Source organism: Sciurus vulgaris, assembly GCF_902686455.1.
Source record: "Sciurus vulgaris genome assembly, chromosome: 1".
Lineage (NCBI taxonomy): Eukaryota > Metazoa > Chordata > Mammalia > Rodentia > Sciuridae > Sciurus > Sciurus vulgaris.
This window is the reverse complement of record NC_136461.1, coordinates 117,152,492-117,176,463: the sequence shown is the minus strand read 5'-3', so window position 1 is coordinate 117,176,463 and position 23,972 is coordinate 117,152,492. Positions and strand designations below refer to the sequence as shown.

The following is a 23,972-nucleotide window of genomic DNA, read 5'->3' as shown; positions in this document are numbered from 1 at the left end:
AGATGGCTTTATAATTGTCATTCTTTGACCTCATGGACCACAGTGGCTTCTTCCCACAGGGTGATAGGCCAAAACAGTGCTTCCTGGGTTTGGTGTGCTGTCCCAAGGGAGGTAATCCTGGAAACCAGCCTTTGTGCCTGTCCTGCAAGGGTCAGCACCCAAATGACCCTTGTATCTGGGTGTAAATAAGCCTGGCACATCATCCCTTGTGGTTGAAGTGACCTTCCCCAAAGTCAGTTTGCTCTGAGCACTTCCCAGATATCAGGTGCTGAGAGGCTGGAGAGTGTGGTGAAAGATTGTTTCTTAAATTCAGTAAAAATCTAGGGGTTTGAGTCAGGCACAGTGGCACACACCTATAATCCCAGAAACCCTCAGGATGCTGAGGTAGGACCCTAAGTTCAAGACCAGCCTCTAGTTTAGCATGCCACCTTTAAAAAAAGAGAAAAAGGCTGGGTCAGTGATTAAGCACCCCTGGGTTCAACCCCTGCTACCAAAAAAAAATTTAGGGATTTGGATTCCCTTCTTGACCCTGACGTTAAACTGGCCACACTCCTGGAACCTGGAACCAGGGTGTGCTGATCTGAGGGAATTAAGAGTTTTACACAGCTAGGGCCTGTCCTACCCTGTTCCTGCCAGTCTACACAGCAAGGCGGGCCATGGTGGAGGGGCCACTGTTCGCAGGAGACTGAGTGAGCTGCCTGCTAATGGGGCTGGGCCACCCTGTGCTGCTCCCTAGAGGCTGGACAAGGCTGGGATTGTTCCCTGGCTCCCCCTTGTCTCCCCACTCTCCGCCCAGGCCTGGCCCTCCTCCCCAGCCACTCTTCTCCCTGTCAGCTTGGCTGGCAGGAGCCTGGGACTCCGCCTGAAGGAGCCCTGGGTTGCAGAGCCACCAGCCGAGGAGCAGCCCAACAGCTCTGGGTAAGGAAGCTTAAGACCTGGGGCCCTGGCACCTCCTCTTCTAGGGCAGTCTTCTAGGTTAGTGCCGGCCCAACCCTCCATTTCCACGGCAGCTCTACACACCCCACTGTATTCCAGAGATCTCCAAACTATTTCTGAGGACAGGGATCCCGAGGGGAAGTAGACCCTGCATCTCACCTCCCTCATGTAAGGAGATTGCAAGGGACACTCTGGGGGAGCCCTTTCTGTTCATGTGGGGTGCAGGGACTAGGTACTCTTGTTACCAGCCAAGTCCTCAGCACCCAGTTCAGGGACAGAGGGACCCAAGCTGTTGAATGACAGGAGTAGAGGCCTGACTGAGTGAGGCCCAGAGTACGCAGCACAGACAGCAGGAAGAGGGGTGGGGCTGGCCATGGAGTTGCTGGAAAGTTTGGCCTGGGGAAGGCGGGTGTATCCTATTCTCCCTCCTCTTTGGCGGCTGGCCCACCTCAATGGCCCATCCCCTCTGCTGGTGCCAAGGAATGCACGGGGAGAGGCAGCCTGAGAGGCGGGCGGGGCAGCAGAGCAGCGGCCACCGGAGGCAGTGCACAGGTCTGGGTTGAGGGGCATGGGGCTCAGGAGGGGCAGGGACCCTGCATATCCCCTGGAGCACAAGTGTAGTCCTCAGAGAAGAGCCAGAATCCTCTTATTTCCTGGCGCACTGGATGGCATTCTTCCTGGGAATTTCCCCCAAGGGCAAGTTTCGGTGCTTTACCCGGCACTGAGGGCTTTCTGCTGGAGTGGGGGTAATTACATTTCTGCTGGCCTCCAGGGGTCAGGGTCCTTCTGAGGCAAAGACAGGAATAGGGCTGACTCCAGGGGATGGGATTACTATGGGGTGGGGGGTGGCCTTGCAGCAGGGACCTTCTGCTCCAGGGTGAGGCTGACAGCCTTTTCCAGGGGGAAAGTGAATTCCCCAAGAGTGAGAAGGGCAGGGGGTCTGTGATATACTCACTGAGGGAGCCAGGCCACCTACCCTGCAGGGCCTGAAGGAAGCAGCCCAGTGGCCAGCTGCCACCCATGAATGCAGCCTATCCTGGGCTGAGTAACCAGGTCTAGCCTGAACCTGGGTGAAAAGCAGCCTGTGGGTGGGGCCGATCTCTGATGCTCCCCTACTCTATCTCCAGGTCAACGTGGAGGTGCCAGGCCACCATGCTCAGCCTCAAGCTGCCCCAACTCCTTCGAGTCCACCAGGTTCCCCGGGTGAGGGCCTTGCCTTACCAACCCTCACTCCCCAGAGGACTGATGGGGCAGAGGTTCCTTTAGCTATTGAGGAAATTCCTCCTGCAAGCTAATTCTTGTCCTTCCTATTCCACTCTGAAACTTACCCTGTTCTGAGAAACAAGTGTGTGACCATTCCCTAGAGCCCAGAATGTGCCCCCATCCAGACTCCTCCAGGCTTCACTGTCTCTGTCCTCTTCAATCTAATCTTATCTTGTCCCCTTATTCTGGCTCTTCTGTGTGTCATCTGTGGGTTTGGGTACCATGTGGTAAGATGGGAATCTGATTTTGACTGTCTTTGGGGACCCTGTGATATCCAGTGCATCCTCTTCACCCTGCTTCCAGAGAACTTTCACAGATGGAAAGGGGCAGGGCACAGTGACTGCCTCCTTTCTCCCTCCCACCACTATCCCAGGTGTTCTGGGAAGATGGCATCATGTCGGGCTACCGGCGCCCCACCAGTTCGGCCTTGGACTGTGTCCTCAGTTCCTTCCAGATGACCAACGAGACGGTCAACATCTGGACCCACTTCCTGCCCACCTGGTGAGGGGGTGCTCTGCTTGAGGGCACAGCGTTTGGCTCAGAGGGAGTGCCCAGGTGGACAGGGACCATGCAGTGGCGGACTGAGCACATGCTCTCCCGCCGCAGGTACTTCCTGTGGCGCCTCCTAGCGCTGGTTGAGGGCCCTGGTTTCCGCGCAGAGCCCTACGACTGGCCGTTGCTCATCTTTCTGCTGCCCACCTGCCTCTATCCCTTCGCGTCGTGCTGCGCGCATACCTTCAGCTCCATGTCGCCCCGCGCGCGTCACATCTGCTACTTCCTGGACTACGGCGCGCTCAGCCTGTACAGCTTGGGTGAGCCAGCGGCAGGGACAAAAGGGGGTGATACTGTGCCCGGTGGGGTCCCTGGGTAGGGATGGGCGTCCTTGGGCCTCAGCTCCCTCCTGCGCTGCCTCACCGCAGGCTGCGCCTTCCCCTATGCCGCCTACTCCATGCCCGCCTCCTGGCTGCACGGCCGCCTACACCAGCTCTTCGTGCCCGCCGCCGCGTTCAACTCCTTCCTGTGCACCGGCCTCTCCTGTTATTCCCGGTGGGTGTTCAGGTGCCACCAGAGGGGAGGGAAGATAAAACAGGGCGAGGGACAGCCGAGAAGAGGTGCATTGCCCCAGTATTAGCTAAATGGTTATCGAGGCCACACTGCCGGCCCTTGCATGCTAGCTCTCTCCTTTAATCCCCACAGCCTCCCTCCTAAGAGGCAGGTGTGGTAGCCCCATTTTACAGATGTGGTCATTTACATAGGGAGTCATGTGACCCAAGGGCTCTCTTAACCACTAAGCTTCATTGACACCCATTTTGGCTCAAGCTTCCCTTGCCCTTCTTGACCCCTACCCGAGCCAGGAATGGTGACCAACCTGTACATGTCTCCCAGGTTCCCAGAACTAGAAAGTCCTGGGTTCAGTAAGGTCCTCCGCACAGCTGCCTTCGCCTATCCCTTCCTGTTCGACAACCTTCCACTCTTCTACCGGGTAAGGCTGCTGGGCCAGCCCTGCTTTCCCACCTGAACTTGTGGTGCTCCCTCAGCCCTTTCCTGCCCTCCAGGCTCAGCACAGTTGTGGCCACCCTCTTGGCACCCTCACCAGATCCCAGACACATTTCGGTCTCTGCGCCCAGAGACCTCTCCACCAGCTGTCCTTTTCCTTTGCCAGCTGGGGTTGTGCTGGGGCAGGGGTCACAACTGTGGACAGGAGGCACTGAGCACCAGCCATGGCTACCACCTCCTCTGTGCATTGCTCACTGGCTTCCTCTTCGCCTCCCACCTGCCAGAGCGGCTGGCACCTGGACGCTTTGACTATATTGGTGAGAATATACCTGGCCTGGCCCTGGAAGGGCAAGGGAGACAATTTCCCAGGGCATAGAGTGAGCTGGGTAAATGGATCTTACAGCCTAACGGTGGAAGCACATGATAGGAAGGACACACCTGTCTTCTTCCTTGGGCCCTTCCTCAGTAACAGCAAAACTAGTAGGGCTATGCTAGGGGCTTTGTGCAAATCAACTCAGTTACCCCTTCTAACAATTCTGGAAGTCAGGGATTCTTAGTCCCAATTTATAGGGAAGTAGGAGGACAGGGTGACTTGCCCTGGGTTACAGGGCGAGTCAGTGAACACTGGGAATGGGTATGTGCCCTGACCTGCTCACCCTCCCTCCAGGCCACAGCCACCAGCTATTCCACATCTGTGCAGTGCTGGGTACCCACTTCCAACTGGAGGCGGTACTAGCGGATATGGGATCACGCAGAACCTGGCTGGCCACACAGGAACCCCCGCTGGGTCTGCAGGGCATAGTGGCCACACTGGGCCTTGCAGTGGCTGGGAACCTGTTCATCATTGCTGCCTTCACAGCCTCCCTGCTTCGGGCCCCTGGGACCTGCCCTCTGCTGCAGGGTGGTCCACCAGAGGAGGGAACTCAGGCCAAGCAACAGTGAGATCCATCCCTGACCTTGGCCTGGAGGGAGGCAGAGACCAGAACCCAGCACTGCTGTGGAGCCCAGGCCCAGGCCTAATAAGTTGGGGGCACATCTGAGCCTGGAACCAAGAGTGGCTGAGGAGAGAGCACAGAGGAGGGACAGTTTGGGGGAACTGGCAGCAAGTGACAGGGACAGTGAGGGGGCTCTTGGAGGGAGTGGGTAAGTGCCGAGGGTCTGTGAGGGGAGGTATGTGTGTCCAGGCTGGAGTTGCCCCAGGGCCCTGTTGGAGGCTGCAGTAGGGAGTGTCAGGGACCTTTCATCTGGCCCCATTTCTGGTGCTTCTCAATGTCTCTGCTTGGCCAGGGAAGAACTGACATGACTAACCTAGGCCTACCCTGAATGCTTGTTAATCAGCCAGAGGCCACACATTTGTTCCTTGCCCCCGAAAACGAGGTAGGACTCTGTTTGCCAGCAGCTTTTTACCTATGGAGATGAGTCTGTTGGTCACAACTGTATACTCAAGATGTCCAGGCCTTCGGAGGCTGGTCTGTTTGCATGTGTCATGGCTGATACAGTGGACTGATGTGGGAGGGGTGCTGAGCTAGAGCTGGGAAGCCTAGTTAAGACTTTAGGAAGCCACTTTCAATGCTTTCTGGAACAAAGCAGCTACGATAAATAAACAGGACTTTGGGAAGCACTTTCTGGGACTAAGGAAAGTGAAACCTCCTCTCCGCTCCATCCGCCAAGCCCCTCCCTCCACAGACTGGACAGACTCATAGACCACCAATTCCTCCTCTGGACTTTATTTTTGACCAGCTGGGATACCCACACTTGCAGGGCAGAGAGGTCAAGGGGAGGTGAGGGGAGGGATCCTGGAGAGGAGCCAGAGCAGGGGCTGCTGTGGCCAATGAAGCCGCCCTAGGCCGTGGTACCATAGAAGCGCTGATAGGCGTCCTGGAAGCCGATGTGATCTGCCAGCTCATCACAGTTTGGGTTGAGCTCACACACCTCCCTCTTGGGCTCCAGGGGATCCGGGTAGGGAGCTGGGGCTCTGAGAAGCCCCACACAGTAGTATCATTCCCCATGCAAAGTGCTCACCCCTTCTTCCAACTGCACATGGGGCTCCAGAGTGCTTACCAGGAGGGATCTCCCTGCCCTGTACCCATAAAGGCCACTCCCTACTTGACTCCTCCCCAGCACATGCCATAGGTGCAGGGCCCTGCTCAGCATCTCCTTTCTTCTTACCCCATCCCATAGTCCGCAAAGCGCCTGGGTCTCTTCACTACCTCGCTGCCCTCCTGCTTGGACATGAAGGCTGTGGAGCAGAGGGCAGGGATCAGGTGGTTCCAGGCTTGGGAAGACAAGTAGGGGAGCAGGCTGGCCTTCCTGACAGGCAGGAGTTAGCGGGAGTCGGGGAATGGGACTGAGGGGAGCAGGGCAGAAGGGGTGCCAGGAGCCCCTACCAGGCCCATACCTGTACCTTTGCCAGACTCTGCACCACTGGGCTTCGCATCTGCAAAGAAAAGATTGCCCAGTTCACCCCTGCTCATTCCAAGGGCCCTCATCCTCCTCCTCCTACCTCTCTGGTAGCTTGTTCTTCCTGCTTCTCCCTCCACAATGACAGTGGGAGCCTGCAGAAGGGTGTCCAGACTGCAGAAGAAAAGGGGAGGCGAGCTGGGGGTACTTACCTGCCTGGCCAGCAAGGCAGAGTGCAGCCAGGGCCAGCAGGGCAAGCAGTGTGAGGGCCCTCATGGTGTCCGTTGGCACTGTCAAGGGCTGCTGCTGGGAACTGCACCCATCTGCCTCTTCTAGACTCCAGCGCTCTTTATACCCACCCCAGAGATGAAGGGGCTGTGCCCACATGGTCAGGCGGGGCACATGGGAAACTGCCAGGGCTAATTGGGGGTCATCTGCCCTGGCTCTATAGGCCAAACCCCAAAGGATGTTGTGGCTTGGAGCTGCAAATGCCTAGGCTGGGCCCTGGGAGTGATGAAGGAGGGCAGCCACAATCAGACTCCCAGGCTCTTGACATCACCCCTGGCCCCTTTCCTTGGGGGCTGTCCCAGATCTCTAAGCCCCTCTCCATTCTGTTGAGACCTGCAGCCTCAGCTTGAGTCCTGGCTGGGACCTAAGGGGAACCAGGAGAGGAAGGCGGGTTCGGGTCTAAAATAGGTTCCAGAGCTCCAGCTCTCTCACAGCCTATGATTTGTACTGTCTGCCCTGGAGGCAGGAGCCAAACCATAGGGAGGGCATGCCAGCAATGCCCTTATTCATCCAGCAGACATCAAAGGCAGGCGTGGTGTGGGGCAACTCGACTGTTAGGGCCCTATGCTTCAGGAACGGAAGGGGTCGGGCAGCACAGGCCCAAGAGTCAAAGCCAACAGATACAGGGCTGGTGTGTGAGGACAGCCTCTCCATTTCTGGGCAGGCCAGGTGGCTATAAGTGCCAGGTATGAAGGACAGGACAGGGAGGTGGTCCTATGATAGGGACCCCCTTCCCTGTGTCCCTGGCAGGGAGGGCCTGTGAGGAGTGTAAGATGGAATGCAGTCTGGGCTCCTTTCCCTCTGATTCTCCTCCTACCCATGCAGATCTCCAGTGTTCACGGCCTCAGGCAGGGACCTGCCTCCCTCAGTTTTCCAGGAAAGCCTGTCTTGTGGGGCCAGAAAGACCCAGCCTGAAAAACCCCATCCCACACATGAGAGTTGCCACTGCCTCCAGTCAGTCTAGGGAAGACAGGAAAGGTGGCCTGGCACCTTCCCCTCTGCCTGACCTGTGTCCTCACTCATACACCCATCAAGGCTCAAGCCCATTTGCCCAACCTGACAAAGCACTCGATGAGGTGGGTTGGACAGGATGGAGGTGTCTGGATTCTTAATGCTGCAGCTCCACAGTGCAGAGGGCAGAGAGAAGATGATGTTTGGGCTGTTTATGGGGGGAGGGGTAGAAGCAGGAGTCACCTTGACATCTTCCAATCTGTCCCCAGTGCTTCTGAGACAGGCCCAATCAATCCTCTGTCCCAGGAGTTAAGGTGTGGCCCATACCAGGGAAAAGAGCTTTGCCCTCCACCCAAAACCATCCCCCTTCCTCTGGTCCTGGTGGCCCTGGCTAGAGAAGAGCAAGGTGGAGAAAGAAGGCGGCAAAGTGCCCAGCTATCCTGGGGGCCCCCACCATGGACACTTAACCCAAATGTCAAAGAGAAGGGTAGGGTGGGATGAAGAGTGACATACCCTTGACAGCTCATCCTGACCTTGGGGGACCCAGATATCCTACTTCTGTGAAAATGGGGCTCTGCGCCCTTGGTGTATGATGGTCACATACAATCCCCCATCCAGCCTGGACTGACCAAGCCCTTGACTAAAGTTTGGTCTTGGCCCAAGAGACGCCGGGCAAGGAAGCATCCTCACAGATTATAGTGCAGTGGAGGATGTTTATTTACGGATGTGGGGAGAACATGGCAAGAGACCTTAGGCTGTTCAGCAAGGGGACAATCAGTGGAAACTGAAAACACACTCCCTAAGTGAGGGGGGGGTGGGGGGGCGTGCGGAGCAACCTGCTGGAGAGCCCTGGGAGTGTTGCTGGCCCACACCTAGAGGACAAAGAGCCAGGCACCTGACTCCATGCCTGCCACCGTCCTCTAGGTAGAAGGGAAGAATCTGAAGGTAGAATGTGTGACCCCAGGGGAGTCTCAAAGGCACTGCAACAGTGAGGCTTGCTCTGGCCTGATCCTCCATCATTGCCTGGGGCTTGGCACCATCTCAGCTGTCCTCAAAAGCAGCCCACCCAGGCCCGGTGTGCGAACCACAGCTCTCGACCTTGACTGCCCTCTGCTCTCAGCCACAGTCTCCGCCTCACTCTGATTCCCTCAGCACGGCCACCAGTTCCCGCTGTTCTCTGTGCAGAGCCTGAAATCAGCAGGAGAGAATAGCCACATGGGGCTATGAGGAGACCAAACCCTTTCTCCTCTGTGCCGAACTCCAGGCTGGGTTTCCCCAAGGACAATGTGACTCATCACTGGCCCAGGAAGGTACATTAGAACAAAGGTAGACAGAAGTCTCTACACTCAACAGGTACTGACGGCAAGTTGGGTACCAGGGACACCTAGACTAGGCTTCCCTGGGGCAGAGTCCAAATCTTCTTTTTGGTACTGGGAATTTAACTCAAGGGTACTTTACCACTGAGCCACATCCCCACCCTTTTTGTTTTTAATTTTTTGAGACAGGGTCTTGCTAAATTGTTGAGTCTGGCCTCAAACTTAAAATCCTCCTGCCTAGCTCCCCAAGTCACTAGGATTACACGTGTGCATCACATCTGGCTGGAACTGCATTTTGAGTCAAAAAGAAACCCCATTTCATCACTCCAGCCCCACCTGCTACCTGTGTCGTCCAGCTTGATCACACTCTAACCCTTACATCCCAAGTCACTTGGGACCACTTTCAAAAATTAAGTTCATCTTCAAAGGACATACACTGTTGCCAGAGAATAAATTTCAGATGTACTAAGGCTCTAGAAGTCATGCCAGTGTGCATGTTTTAAAGATTCTGTCCATTACTGTCCATGTTCACAGGGAGGAGTACAATGACCATTACCTGGGACAAGCCTCTGCCCTCTCTGGGCCCAGGGCCCATTTCCTCAGCAGTTGCAACAGGGGATATAGGTTGCAGTTAGACTTCAACAAGAGCAGGCAGCCCCAGGCCAGGGTGGGCAGGCAACCTGTCTACTGCGATGGATGAGAAGTTTACCGCACACATCCAAGCAGAGGTGAAAGTGACTGTATGACCACAGGAAGTCCCTCCTGCTTGCTCTGGGTCCCTTATGTTGGAAGAGGGAAAGTCAACAACTTGGGGATCTGAGGGCCTATCAGATGAAAGGGAAAGCAGGCAGGGCAGGACACTTGCCTTCCAGGCCTGCTGCCGGGCCTGGACCTGCAGCTGCAGCTCCTCCACCTGCCTGCGCCCCGCCAGGATGGCATTGGCCAGCTCCCTGTTCTTGGCCTCCTGTTTCTGAACATGACGCTGCAGGGTGTCTCGTTGCTGCAGGAAGTAGGGAGCCATGGTGCTGCACAGGTCTTTCTCTGGGATCCCGCTGGGGCGCCTGAAGGGCCACATGAGGCCCAAGGGGATAGGGAGGAAGGGACAATGTGTGGGAGAGTTCTACTTCCAAACCCAATCAGTGACATTCCCACCCCAGTCCCAAGTTGGGCTGGCTCCTTAGATCTTTCCCACTTACCTCCCAAGACCTGCTCCTGATGGGAACACGTGCCCTGTGCCCCCTGCCCCCGGCCAACTGCCTCCAGCTTTTCTCTCAGCCTCCCTCATGAGCCTTCTGTACCACACTCCACATTCTCCTCTCGTCCACACACACTCCCCCATCTTCAATACCCCAGGTCTAGAGTGACTTTCCAGCCTCTGCCTCTGTCCTTGTGAACACATGCCCTGCTTATGCATCACCCTATCAGGCTGTGAGCTGGAGAGGTCGGGGTTGTGGCAGGATAAGCCTTCCCAGATGGGGTGGTTCTGGAGCGAGGACCCGACCCTGGAGGCTGGATGATGTGAGAAGGTAAGGACAGAGGGTCTTCGGAGGCAGGCTTACACAAGGAGGAGATGACTGCAGGTTCTTATAAAAATTATTATTTTTTTTGGTGCTTGAGATTGAACCCAAGGGTGCTTAACCACTGAGCCACATAACCCAGTCCTTTTTATTTTGAGGCAGAGTCTTGCTAAGTTGCTGAAGTTGGCCCTGAACTTGTGATGGGAATATAGGCATGCTCCACCACACTAAAAAATTCCTTTTTAGTTGTAAAATTTCACTCTCTTAAGAATTAAGGTCACGGAGCACAAAAATGGTATCTCCTTCCTCTGGCCTGAGGTCCTGTGAGGGACAGAAGGTAGTGGAAGGCTGCTGTGGTCTCGATGGCCTCCCTCTCCACTCTGCACTTAAGACCTTACTTTTTCATCCTGTTCATGGCATTCTAGGCTACCAAGCTGCCCACTGAAATGTCAGTTCCAGAGTGTCACTTGTTCCCTGCCAAATCTCTGGCTTCTAAAACAGTATTCAGCATATAGTAGGTGCTCCCTAAATATGTATTGAATAAACGAATCAAAGCCCACGCCTGGCCAGCCTAGCCTATACATGATTCCTAACCTCACTGTTCTGCTTCCTCCCTGTCCCTCCCCGCCCCTTCCTCCCACAGGCCCAGCAAATCCTAAAATGACCCCTCAAAGGCCTCTTCAGTCTGACCTCAAACCACTTCCCTCCCTGAACCCCTGGACAACATGCACTTGCCCTGGGGCTCTCCTCCCAGGAGGGAACTCTGCATTTCAATTGTTTTTGGTTATTGTTTGGTGTTTGTCCTTTCTATTTGTCCCTGTCAAAGGGTCCTCTCAGGGGCTAAGAGCCCAATGTCTCAGATATGGGATCAGTTTTACAGTCTCCTTCAAGAGGCTGAAGTGCTGTCCCTTCCCACCCCCTTTCTCACCAGGCTGGCTCCTTGCAGTTTTTGCCTTCTTCCACAATTTTATCCAAGGAATTCAAGACAGCTTCTAGGTTCCCTTCTTTTTTAATTTCTGAAATTTCCTCCTGAAGAGAAAGGAGGAAAGAGCTGTAATGATACTAGATAAGCCCATAGTAGAAATACACCAAATTTTGGCTTATTTCTTTTCTCCCCTCCCCCTGCCACCCCTCATGGTACCGGGAATTGAATCCAGGGGTGATATGACACTGAGTTACATCCCCAACCTTTTTGAGACAGGGTCTGTCTATGTTGCTGAGCTGTCTCAAACTTGTGGTCCTCCTGTCTTGTCCTCCCAGTCACTGGGATTACAGAAGTGTATCATCATGCCTGGCTTTAGTTTTTATAATAAAGAAAATAAAATTAAAATGGCAAACATTTAGAAAGAACCTGCAGCAGGCCTCTCTCCCTGCCTTCACCTCTGGAGGCTAGAGCTCTGCTCTATCTCCAAGCTCTCAGTACCCGTCCTGATTCCAGATTGTGATCCTAACAGGACCTTCCCGGAGTGACAGCATGGGAGTCTGACTCTCTAGAGACAATGCAGTTACTTAAAGACACGAATGGAATCATGTCCTTTTTTTGGATTCACAGCAATATTCTGTTTATTAGGCGGCCTCTTCTGTGCAAGGCCTTGATCCAGAAGCTGAAGGTACAAAGTTGAGTACGACCCTGTCCTGCCCTTGCTGAGCACACATGGTCTAGTGGGGCAGACAGCATACAAACACATAATTACAATCCAGGACAATGAGGGAAAGGGGCATTTAAGATACTCATATTGTTTGAAGGACAGAAGTGTTTGGCACTGTAGTCTGTGAGGCATGGAAGACAGACAGCTCTGGGACTGAGAAGACAGAGGGGCAGAGGGTGGGTCACTGCCCTCAGAGGACCAACAATCTAGACATAAAAACCTAAGCCAATGGTATCTTCTGGGCCTCCAGTCACTCACCCGGATAGATGTCTCCAATTGAGTTATAAATCTGTCATAGATTCTCTGTGTCATCTCAGGCTGCAACTGGTAGACGCGCTTATAACAGTCAGTGAATCTCTGGTAGCTGGCAGGAAGAAAAGAAGTCAAAGGGGAGGGTCAAGTGCACAGTCATCAGGCTGCCTGGGCACCTCTACTTCTCATAGGACTCAAGCTTTACCCACTTCATGGCTCTATTGTTAATGACCATAAATGCAAATCTCTCATCAGCAGCTCACATCATAGGATGGTTCAATCCCACCACCAGTGCCCCATTTGGCTTCCCCATTTTTTCTCAGCAGAGCCCTCACTGAGTTCAGGGAGTACTCCTTAAAGATGGTGAGCCAGGCGCAAAACCACACACCTATCATCCCAGTAACTCAGGAGGCTGAGGCAAGAAGACCATAAGTTTGAGGCCAGTCGAAGCAGTTTAGTGAGACTCTGACTCAAAAAAACAAAAAGGAAACAGGCACAGTGAGACACACCTATAATCCCAGCTACTAGGCAGACTGAGGCAGGGGGATCACAAGTTTGAGGTTGGTCTGGGAAATTTAGCAAGATCCTGTCCAAAAAAAGGGGCTGGGGCTATAGCTCAATAGTACTGCTTCCCTAGGTCAATCCCTAATAGTAGGGGGGGAAAAAGAGAGTTATAAGCCAGGCTCAGTGGCATGTACCTGCAGTCCCAGCACTTGGGAAGCTGAGCAGGGAGGATCACTTGAGCCCAGGAATTCAAGAAATTTGGATACTGGGCATGGTGGTGCACACATATAATCCCAGCAGCTCAGGAGGTCGAAACAGGAGGATCACAAGTTCAAGGCCAGCCTCAGCAACTTAGTGAGGCCCTAAGCAACTGAGTGATACCTTATCTCAAATTTAAACAAAACAAAATAAAAAGCACTGGGGATATAGTGCCCCTGGGTTAAATCACCAGTTCAAAAAAAAAAAAAAAAAAAAAAAAGTCAGATATGGACAATATAGTGAGATTGTCTCAAAAAAAAAAAAAAAAAAAAAAAAAAAAGGTGGGTCATGATTCACCTAACTATGGTTATTTAAACCTTACTGTGCATAAAATTGGCAAGAAGGTGATCTGTTATAATAGATCACTGCTCTCTTCAGAGTTTCTAGAAACCTCCCAGGTGAGACTGATCCTGCTGATCTGGGGATGGTATTTTGAGAATCTCTAAAATACCAGTCCCCTTGTGGGCCAGCCTTAGCAACTTAGTGAGACCCTGTCTCAAAAAATAAAAAGGGTTGGGATGTAGCTCAGTGGTAAAGCACCCCTGGGTTTGATCCCCAATACTAGGGGGAAAGAAAAGGAAAAAAAACATTTCACATAGTACCTGCTATATGCTGATTAACCACTAGGTACTGGGAATTGTCCTCCTGTAGCTGCCAGTAGAAAGGGAGAGATGGAGAGATGGCAGCAAACACAGAGGCTCACATAATGTGGCAAACACCACTGTGGAGAGTGGTTTATGGGCCAGTGTTATGCGGGGGGCTTTATTCCTTCAGGTGAGGAGGAGGTGTCAGTCTCATGATGCTATGTTTAAGTGAACTGCAGAGTGTGACGAAGCCAACCAAGAACACTCAAGCACACGAAAGCTTGCACTTAAGACTCCACTGTGGGTCAGGCTAGTGGACCCCTGCATAAACATGGCACAGGTACCTGCAGCCCAATACAGGATGCCATCCCTGGTCAGGGAATCACTGCTGTGCCTCCCTCTCTCACAGTTCTCTAGGCCTCCCCACCCAATTCCTACTCCCAAACAGCTTTGGAAACAGGCAGTGAGAAAGAGCAATGTCATGCTAAAGCAAGCTCATAGCGGCTTAAAGGAGAACTCTGCCTCAGCAACTTAGCAGGCCCTAAGTAACTCAGCAAGACCCTGTCTCTAAATAAAATACAAAAAAGGGCTGGGTCTGTAACTCAGTGGCTAAGCACTCCTGGGTTCAGTACTAAACAAAACAAAAACAAAAACAAGGAAACTCACAGCCCCCAAAATACTACCTACTAATCATTCTACTTCACTTTATTTGCTCTTGAGGTTATTAATATGTTGTCTCTGTGTGATGGAAATGCTGTACAAAAAGGTACCACCCATTTATTCCCAATTCTGTATATGATAATGCCATGTCAGTAGCTTAGAAAAATTTACATTTTGAAAACTGGCAAATACGGCAAACCAGGGCTTACTTTCAGAGAGGTGGCTGTAAGCATCTACCAGCACACTTCTGGGTCACAGTGAAACATTTCATATTAATACAACTTTGGAGGCTAAGACTGTGTGAAAAGGACAATTCAAAGGATAGCTGCTGGGCATCCTTTCAACCCTCAGTACAGTCCCAGATATCTGTTTTACTGCTGGCCCCACCAGCCACAGTCTGTGGTTACAGGAAGGAATGTGGAGGGACACATGATGCTTGACCAAGCTGGGCTGGAACTGAAACTAGGTAATTGTGGCTTGAACACTAGAGATCCTTTTCCTTCTCCCAGCCCACTCTGGAGGCAGAGGGTCTAAGCAGGGCACATCTCTCCTCAGCTTAGGAAGACAGAGCCCAGGGAAAGTGTGAAGCAGACTGCTCACCCTGCTGTTTGCAAACTTTTCTACAGCCTCCTTTATGGTTTAAGAATTAATGAAAGTGGTGCTGGGGCTGGCTCAGTGGTAGAGTGCTCATCTAGCATGTAAAAGGTCCTGGGCTCAATCCTTAGCACCAAGAAATTTAATGAAAGTGAAGGATCCCAGAACCATGTACAGTCTTCAAATAAACAAGATGGGAATATATGTTAAATAGGACCATGTTGCTTAACCAAAGAGGAAAGGAAACCAGTCTGGACACCAATGTCCATGAGTACAAGAGGAAACTTTCCTTCTTTGAAAGCTAATGCAGACTTGGGAGTGGTTTGAATGCCCTGTGGATGAAAAAAAAAAAAAAGACTCAGAGAGAAGCAAGAAAGCGATATGTTTTTAGAAAACATTCATGACTATTTGTCCCCCAACTGTAAAATTTTATATTTTCATACAGGCTACAACACCCCTAGGGCTAGGAATATTCCCTACAACATTGCTGGGATCTCCAAGGTGTCCAGAGCAGTGTTATATTCACAGTAGCACATAACACACTCCTCTCAGAATGTGTGACTGAGACTGAGGAAAGGCATCAGCTGCCCGACCCTAGGCCTGACCCATCCAGCCACCTCTCCCACCCTGGGCCCCAAGGACTGAACTACTTGGACAGAGGAGTCCTTCTCCAGTCTGTTAATGCTCCCATTAACCGTGTGATAGAACTGGCTCCTGGCCTTGGCTTTCTGAGCTTACCAGGAGGCTACTCAGCTATACCCTGGGTAAGTGAGTTGGCTCTGAGGACAGACTGCCTGTTCTTTTGCCTGGGATAAAATTCTATTTGTACCACTTACCAGTTGAGTGTCCTTGGACAACTGTTTACATCCATAAGCCTCGGTTTCCGCCTTGGTCAAATGAGGATAATAACTGCATCTATACTTCACAAAATTACTCTATGAATTAAATGAGGTTATGTATAAAAAGTTTTTTTTTTTTTTTTGTACTGGGGATTGAAAACAGTGGTGCTTAACCACTGAGCTACATCCCCAGTCCTTTTTAATGTTTTATTTAGAGACAGGGTCTTGCTGAGTTGCTTAGGGCCTAAGTTGCTGAGGCTGGCTTTGAATGTGATCCTCCTGTCTCAGCCTCCCTAGCCGCTGGGATTACAGGATTGTGCCACCATGCCTGGCTATGTAAAGTACTTAGTAGAGTGCCTAGTACATTGAATGTTCCATGTTAGTTATAATTATCAGTACTATTCTCACAAGAACAGTTCACACCACCCCTCAGAGGCATGTGTCAGTAACCTGACTTCTCAGAACAGTCTCTTTCCCCTGCAAGGCAGATAATGAGTAAATGTGTCTTGGTTGCAACTGCAAATGAAGAAACCACCCAAGCAGTAGGAAAAGCTAACCATCTGGATCTGTCCCCACTAAAGAGCAAAGGTTAAATGTGTAATCCCCACTCCCCCCCCAAAAAAAACACAAACTAAAAAAGTCTTTTTTTTTTTTTTTTGGTAGAACTGGGGATGAAATCCAGGGCCTCATGCATGCCAGACAAGTGCTCTACCTGAGTCCAAAGAGACTAAATTGAGCAACAGAAGTAACGTTTATTTATTTAAAAAATATTTTTATTTGTAGATGGACATAATACCCCAGCCCTGAAAGTAACTTTAAAAAAATATGTTATTAGCTGGATGCAGTGGCATACACCTGTAATCCAGCGAATCTGGATGCTGAGGCAGGAAGATCACAAGTCTGAGGCCAGCCTGGGAAATTTTGCAAGACCCTTCTCAATAAAACATAAAAGGGGGCTGTGGTTGTGGCTCAGTGGTGGAGCACTTGCCTAGCATGTGTGAGGCACTGGGTTCGATCCTCAGCACCACATAAAAATAAATGAATAAAATAAAGGTATTGTGTCCATCTACAACTAAAAAAATTTTAAAAATAAATAAAAGGAGCTGGGGATGTAGCTCAGTGGTAGAACATCCCTGGGTTCAATCCCCAGTACAATAAATAAATAAAGATATAAATAAATAAACAAACCACATTACTGTTTTTTTTGTTTTTTGTTTTAAGAGGGAGTCTCACTATTTTGCCCAGGCTGGTCAAATGATCCTCCTGCTTCAGTCTCCCAAGCATTCCCAAGCAGCTGGGATTATAGGCACATGCCACTATGCCCAGCTTCATATTACTGAGTTTCAAAATTGACATGACCACATACTTATTATTTTCTCTTAAATATGATATTAGAAAAGATCACTGGTTTTGAACTCAGTGAGAACACATTTCTATTACTGTACTAAGAACAACTAAGAATTCACCATAGGGGCTTAGGGTACAGCTCAGTGGTATAGCATAGGCTTAGCATGAATGAGGCCTTAGGTTCAATTCCCAGAACCCCAAAACAAAAACAAAAATAACTGACTGTAAATTGTCATGGAAGTTTGACTTTTATAAAATTAAATTTTGAAATATTTAGGTATAGAATCAAGTCCTGGTGGTTCATCAATCTGCTGGTTTACATATGCAGATGATTTGTAAAGGATACCATGGAAAGACAGGCCAGGATCCAACCAGTAAACATGTTTGGGTAGAATCACAGCCAAGGAAGCCAAGGCTTGCCTTCCTCCCTGTTGACCCTGCCTGCTGCCCAACTCAACATCTGTTTCACAGGTTGCCCACAAGAGGGCAGCAGTGACTGGCACTCCCTGTTCCCGAGTTCCTCGGCTCCCTGCTCCTAAAAAGCTGAAACCACTGAGACCAAGACAGATCTCAGATGGGTGGCATACAAATGACAGACACTTATGCTCTTCATCCTCCCCACCCCAACCTGCTAAGTACAGTTGCCCTGTTCCATTAAAAAAACGTTTCTGTCTGGTCTTTTTCTCCCCACTTTCTCAGCTCTGTATATACTTGGCAGCCCCAGGACTGAAAAAGGGAGAAAAGACCAGAGAAATGTTTCTTAGTGAAAATAAAAGAAGAATCTTCAGGTCAGGGATTAAAAACTGAATGAATAACTATTAAAAAGTTATCTTTTGCCATGTGGTATGGTGCACACCTGTAATCCCAGCAGCTGAGGAGGCTGAGGCAGGAGGATCGAGAGTTCAAAGCCAACCTCAGTAATTTAGTGAGGCTTTCTAAGTAACTTAGGGAGACCATGTTTCAAAATAAAATTAAATAAAGGGCTGGGGGTGTGGCCCAGTGGCTAAGCACCCCTGGGTCCAAACCCTGGTACCAAACAAACAAATGTTATCTTTCGCTGGATGCAGTGGTACACATCCATAATCCCAGGAGGCGGGGGCAAGATGATGGCAATTTCGAGGCTAGTCTGGGGAACTCAGCAAGACATTCTAAAAATAAAATGGCTGGAGATGTAGCTCAGTGTTAACAGTTCTTGTTTCACATAGAAGAGGCCCTGGGTTCTATCCCCAGTAAAACACACACACACACAAACACATTTACTTTTATTTTTATTTATTTGGCATTTGGTATTGGGGATGGAACCCAAGAACACTTAACTACTGAGCCACATCTCCAGCCCTTTTTTTCATTTTGAGGCAGGGTTTCGATAAGTTGGTTAGGGCCTCACTAAGTTTCTGAGGCTGGCTTCTAACTTTTGATCCTCCAGCCTCAGCCTCCAAATTGCTGGGTTAAAGGAAGGCACCACTGTGGTGGTGGGCACCTGTAACCCCAGTGACTCAGGAGTCTAAGGTATAGGTTGAGGCGGAAGGATCACAAATTCAAGGTCAGCCTCAGCAACTCAGAGAGACCCTGTCTCAAAGTAAAAAATAAAAAGGCTGGTGATGTAGCTCAGTGAGAAAGTACCCCTGGGTTCAATCAAAATCACAGTCACAACAACAACAATCTTTTCAGTGGTAGAGCACCTGCCTAGTATGTTTAAGGCCCTGAGTTTGATCCCTGGCACCATGAAAAATAAAATAAGGTAAAAAAAATTGTCCTGTGTGTGTGCGTATGTGGTGCTGGGGATGGTATCCAGGACCTTGCTCATGCTAGGCAAGGCCTTTATCACTGAGCTATATCCCAAGCCCCAAAAATTAATCTTAACTATGTCTTTAGGTTATTTGGTCTCTTAGGCTTAGTTAGCTTTTTTTTTTTTTTTTGCAGTGCTGGGGATTGAACCCAGGGCCTTGTGCATGTGAGGCAAGCACTCTACCAACTGAGCCATCTCCCCAGCCCCTTTAGTTAACTTTTATTGTTTACATTCCACCATTGGAAACTGCTAGAAAATATAAAATTAAGAATCTGAAATTGGGATACTTCCCCAAAGGAAAAAACCTTTTGATTTGATCAATATTAGCATGAAGATAAAAAGTACCATCAGGATAATTATATTCATTTGATAAGTACTTACCAAGCACATAGCAGGCCAAGCTTGGTGGTACAAATACAAAGATGAGAAAATATGATCCCTGCCCTCAAAGAGGGTACAGATCACTTCTCAGGGAAATGAGTGTGGCCTGGCAGGTGGGTGGGTGGAGTGTGGTGGGTACGGGAAGAGCTCCTGAGAGAAAGAAGCAGGGACCAGAGAACAGGAGAGGAGCAGCCGGTAATAAGCCCTCAGCAATGTGGCTGAAGGGTGGTATGTGTGCACAAATGTGCATGTATATGAAGATGCAGTAATCTTACAAACGTTTCTACCAGGTCCTGTTCTAAGCACTCTACCTGGAGTAACTCACTGAATCCTCACAAGAACTATTTTCATCACACCCATTGCTCAGGTGAGCAAGCTGCGGCAGAGAGGAGTTTGCCAAAGGTACACAGCTGGTATATGATAGGGCCAGCAGGAATTTACATGGCCTGCACGCTGCAGGGCAGGTAGGGATCCTACACACACACACACACACACACACACACACACAGTCTGAACTAAATCATGATGGAAGAGCTAGAAAAGGGTTTAAGCAGAGATGATTTGGGTAGCTAAGTGAGGGTGGTTTCAGGAGGCACAGCTGAGATGACCATAACCTTGAGTAAGGCAGAAACTGTGGAGATAGAGGTAGGTGGTCTGGAAACACACAAAGGAGAGAATTAGCGTGACAGGCCAGAAGCACACACCACATTGATGAGTCATACCCACACTTCAGAAACCAATCACTACCACCATCCTGCATCAGCTGCACAGTCAAAGATGGTGATATAGTTTATATATTAAACTGGTGTGGCATTGATATAGTTTATATATTAAAATCACTTTTTCCAGTGAAGAACTGTTTCCTACGAACACCAAGTCTTTGCCACTAGCTTTATCCCTTTTTTTTCTTTTTCTTCGTTTTGTTTGCAGTGCTCATGATTGAACCCAAGGCCGTGAGCACTCCACACAAGACCTCTACCACTGAGTGACCCCCCAGCCCCTTTGCCACTATGTTAAAACTCAACTGGGCTGGGGATATGGCTCAGTTGGTAGAATGCTTGCCTTGCATGCATAAGGACTGGGTTCAATCCCTAGGCACCACAAAAATAAATAAATAAATAAATAAAAACTCGACCATTTATGAACAAATTCAATTAGCTCTTTCCTTGGTCACTGTCAGATGCAGGCTTTAAGTCACTTTACACAAATCATATCCTGCACAGCACATCTCTGGCCAGAAGACTGAGCCAGAAGGACATGGGCTGGACCAGGAACAGCATCTAAGAACTTAAGAACTGTCAATCACTTCTTGCTCCCTCAGCCTTCATGGAACCAACACTGTTGTGGCATAGGTGCCCAGTTATCCTAGGTACCTAAGGCAACCCAGCTTTTCTCTGGAGTTTTCGCTAACTGATTTTCAGCCTGAGACCCACTAACAACACCTCTAACCAACTGCCCCTCTTGACAGGTCCCAATTTGTAACAAAACATAGAAAAGGAGCATCCTCACCTTCTTGTTGTAGCTAAAGAGGTGAATGACTATTTTCAGAAGGTCCAGGAAGCTATAAGGACAGAACAGACGCCTTCATCTTCAGGTTGTAAATAGTAGGCTCCAACCAGGCCCCATTTCTATGTTCTAAAGCCCGAGAGAGCAGATTTAGCAGTCTCTACCTCAAAAGATGTCAACAAAACAGTGGGGCATGGGTCCACAGGATCTGACCGCCCAGCATGGGTGATAATCTTCCAGGCACTCTGGGGTACATCATAGGATTTGCCCTCCTACTGAAGCTAATATTTATATTTAAATATGCTGAGTTGTGGGGGGAATCAATGTGGGCTTTAAAATATCCCTTTGGATACCTGGTATGTAAATAAACCAGCATTTACTATGTGTAGACTCCTGTCCCAGGTATAGGACTTTATCCTTGAGATTGAAGATTGATTACTTATTTATTTATTTAACTATGAATATGTGTATGTATGTATATCTGTCTATCTAATTATTTATGGTACTAGGCACTCTACTGCTGAGTTACATCCCCAGCCCCCCCCCCCCTTTTTTTTTTTTGCAGTGCTGGGGATTGAACCCAGGGCCTTGTGCTTGCAAGGCGAGCACTCTACCAACTGAGCCATATCCCCAGCTCCCCAGCCCTTTTTATTTATTTATTTATTTATTTTGAGACAGGATCTTACTAAATTGTTCAGGCTGTCCTAGAACTTGTGATCTTCCTGCCTCAGTCACCCAAGGAGCTGTGATTACAGGCATGTACCACCACAGCCAGCAAGATTAAAGACTTTAAATTCTTTGATTTAATGGCTTCAGGTGGAGAAAAGAGGTCAAGTATTTGCATACATCTTAAAAGTTTGTATTCAAGCCTGTCATGGTGGCATACACCTGTAATCCCAGAGGCTCAGAAAGCTGAGGCAGAAGGATCACAAGTTCAAAGTCAGCCTCAGCAACTTAGCAAAGCCCTAAGCAACTTAGTGAGACCCTGCTTAAAATAAAAAATAAAAAGGGCTGGATATGTGGCTCAGTGGTAAAGTCCCTCTGGATTCAATGCCTGGTATATTCAAATGTGACATTTACTGAGCATTGTCTATGAGGAAACCAGTCATAAGTTCCTATTTAACTAAATGAAGGCAAGGACGTTTTAGTGAGCAGCAAAATGTGTCAGGGACGGGGCAGAGTAGCAGCACTAAATGAATAGCCTTTCTGCAGGTATATGTCTACATTTGCATGCAAGTATACATGCTTTGTACTCCCATGGTCCTGGCTTGTGACTAGAGGGACAGGGTACTTAATTTCACTTAGCATGATATTCTTTCTCTTCAGCCTCCTCCTTTCCAGCCCTGCCATCACTGTTTGAGTTCTCTCACTAGATCATTGCATCAGCCTCCAAACCAGCCTTCCAATGTCAGTCTTGCCTCCTCTCTCCAGTCCACAGCTCAGATTTGAACATGCCCTTCTGCATAACATGTTTAATTGGTTCAGGACTGCTTCCACACAGGATGCAAGCTTCTTAGCACAGCATACAAGGCCATTTACTCGTGGGCCCTTTTCTGTCTTTTCTAGTCACAAAAAAAAGAGGGCAAGAATGAGTGAGGGGGGATAAATAAAAAAACAAGGACATAAAATGATGGTATGTCATTATTGGTTCATAAAAACAATTATAAATTATTTTATCAAATTCATTATTACAGCAAATTAGAACCTGCCTGATAAGGTTGTCACCTGCCTGGCTAGCCTCCCCTGACTACTTTTTTTTTTTTTTTTTGTGGTGCTGGGGATCAAACCCAGGGCCTTAGTGCTTATAAGCCCTGACTACTTTTCCTTGCTGTAACCAGGAACACCCCTGCAAGTTCCTAAAATACCTGATCACCTCACCATCTTTACAAATCTATCCCCTTTGCCTTTAATGTGCTTTCTCTAGTTCTTCAAAAAGCTGGTTTCATCTGGATGTTCAAGTTTCTGCTTGAATGTTACCTCCCCAGAGTAGGCTCTCCTAATGTACTTCCCAGGGCTGTTATATCACCTGTTCAGTATCTTACCAAGTGCTGATTACCAAGTGCTGTTTATGATATGTTTTTATTTGTTGAATGTAAATCCAGGACAGAGGTCTCGACTGATTTATCATATACTTAGCATGCACAGAGAAGGCACTTAAATATGTGCTGGGCTGTGAATGAAGAAAGGCCATAAGGTTCACGCAGGAAAAGTAAAGTACTGAACAGAGGAGGAAGATAGGATAAAGATGGGAGTGTTTTGTTTTGGAGATGGGTTTGGGGGTTTCTGGCTCCTGGATCAAGTGATCCTCCTGTCTTAGCCTCCTGAGTGGCTGGGTCTACAAGTACATGCCACCACGCCCAGTCTCAAAAAGTGAGTTCTTGATAAGGCCAGAGAACAGCGGTGGTGGGGACACAGAGCTGGATAGTGAGGATGTGCTGGGGTGGAGGGCATCAGGAGCAAAACTCTTCCTTTAAAGTGTCCAATACTGTTCATAAAAAATCAAAGTCAAGACGGGAAAAAAATGTTTCGTTTTATAGTAATACGTCTAGTCCTCCCAAGCTCCCAGTGAAGGAGGTATCATCCCCACAATAGCTCACACGGCTTTCTCTGTGGCTTTAAATGTATTTGGCTTAGTCAATTTTCAAAAGGATCCCAAGGGAAACGTACTGATTGGCGAAGAATCGACGAGGCTGTGGGCGGGTAAGTCTCGCTCACACAGTATGGGCCAAGATCTAAACCTGATCTAACTGCAAAGGCTTATTTTCCTTTCAACCACTTTTAGACAAAACCAGGCTTTCTGGTCTACTGCAGGTTCCGGGTCTACTACAGGTTACCTCAGTTGGTAAATATTACCTGACTTCTCCCTGAGCAGGAGCTGACAGGGCTATCTGAGACGACCGCCTCCGCCAATGACCCCGAACCAGAGTGGTGGCGCCAGGCCCGCCCCGCCCAGCTAGCCGGAGCCGCCCGCCCTCTACCCGCCTGAAATCGCGGGATTTGTACTCAGGCGGGGACAAACCTCCAAAAGCTGCTCTCCCCCTCATCATCCTCCACCTTACCTCCCGGCAGCGACCAGTTTCTGGAGAAAAGTGTCCACCATGGTATCGAGGAGCTTCACCCGCGAAATAGTAGTGCAGGTTGACACGGATTCCGAAGACGACACCAGAGGCTTTATTCCCTCAGCCGTTGACGGATCTGCGATGCCAGCTTCCGCCATGTTGAAGTCGAACCGCCAAAGTGAACTGGCGCGGCCGCCCCTCCCACCTGGGCCTCCTGATTGGGTGCTTCCGCACTGGGCGCCTCCGATTGGACCCGGGAGAATGTCTGTCACCGAGTCACGTGGGGGCGGGGCACTTGCCTAACTCAGGAGGGCTCAGAAGAGGTAGAAGGGATGTGTGGTGCATCAGTGTAGTTTTTCAGCACCCGGAAAAATACGCGCAA

At 49.7% G+C, this 23,972-nt stretch overlaps 3 protein-coding genes across 8 annotated transcripts; 1 reads left to right on the top strand and 2 right to left on the bottom strand.

Moving 5' to 3' along the window:
• Positions 1-579: 579 nt before the first annotated feature.
• Positions 580-5,317, top strand: PAQR6 (progestin and adipoQ receptor family member 6). Of its 5 annotated transcripts, none has more exons than XM_079104730.1 (8): positions 580-918; positions 2,064-2,139; positions 2,573-2,700; positions 2,806-3,011; positions 3,120-3,246; positions 3,586-3,682; positions 3,863-4,013; positions 4,364-5,317. In XM_079104730.1, exons 2-8 carry the CDS (start codon positions 2,089-2,091, stop codon positions 4,636-4,638), a joined length of 1,035 nt encoding a protein of 344 aa, XP_078960856.1. In that variant the 5' UTR covers positions 580-918; positions 2,064-2,088; the 3' UTR covers positions 4,639-5,317. The 5 variants fall into 5 exon arrangements, with proteins under 5 accessions (XP_078960856.1, XP_078960859.1, XP_078960857.1 ...); XM_079104731.1 differs by lacking the exon at positions 580-918 and adding an exon at positions 1,363-1,488; XM_079104732.1 differs by lacking the exon at positions 580-918 and adding an exon at positions 1,527-1,682.
• On the bottom strand, positions 5,112-7,898 carry BGLAP (bone gamma-carboxyglutamate protein). Its single transcript, XM_079105066.1, has 4 exons — positions 6,309-7,898; positions 6,095-6,133; positions 5,866-5,935; positions 5,112-5,671 (listed from the first exon to the last, which is right to left on the bottom strand). Exons 1-4 carry the CDS (start codon positions 6,481-6,483, stop codon positions 5,539-5,541), a joined length of 417 nt encoding a protein of 138 aa, XP_078961192.1. The 5' UTR covers positions 6,484-7,898; the 3' UTR covers positions 5,112-5,538.
• Positions 7,899-8,034: 136 nt separating this feature from the next.
• Positions 8,035-23,919, bottom strand: LOC306640530 (polyamine-modulated factor 1-like). Of its 2 annotated transcripts, XR_013757809.1 has the most exons (5): positions 23,591-23,919; positions 12,076-12,181; positions 11,097-11,197; positions 9,208-9,712; positions 8,035-8,523 (listed from the first exon to the last, which is right to left on the bottom strand). XR_013757809.1 is itself a non-coding variant. In XM_079104827.1 (4 exons), the coding sequence occupies exons 1-4, from the start codon at positions 23,746-23,748 to the stop codon at positions 9,283-9,285; spliced, it is 795 nt and encodes a 264-aa protein (XP_078960953.1). In that variant the 5' UTR covers positions 23,749-23,919; the 3' UTR covers positions 8,959-9,282. The 2 variants fall into 2 exon arrangements, 1 of the variants encoding a protein (XP_078960953.1); XM_079104827.1 differs by lacking the exon at positions 8,035-8,523 and having other exon boundaries at positions 8,959-9,712.
• Between the last annotated feature and the right edge of the window lie 53 nt (positions 23,920-23,972).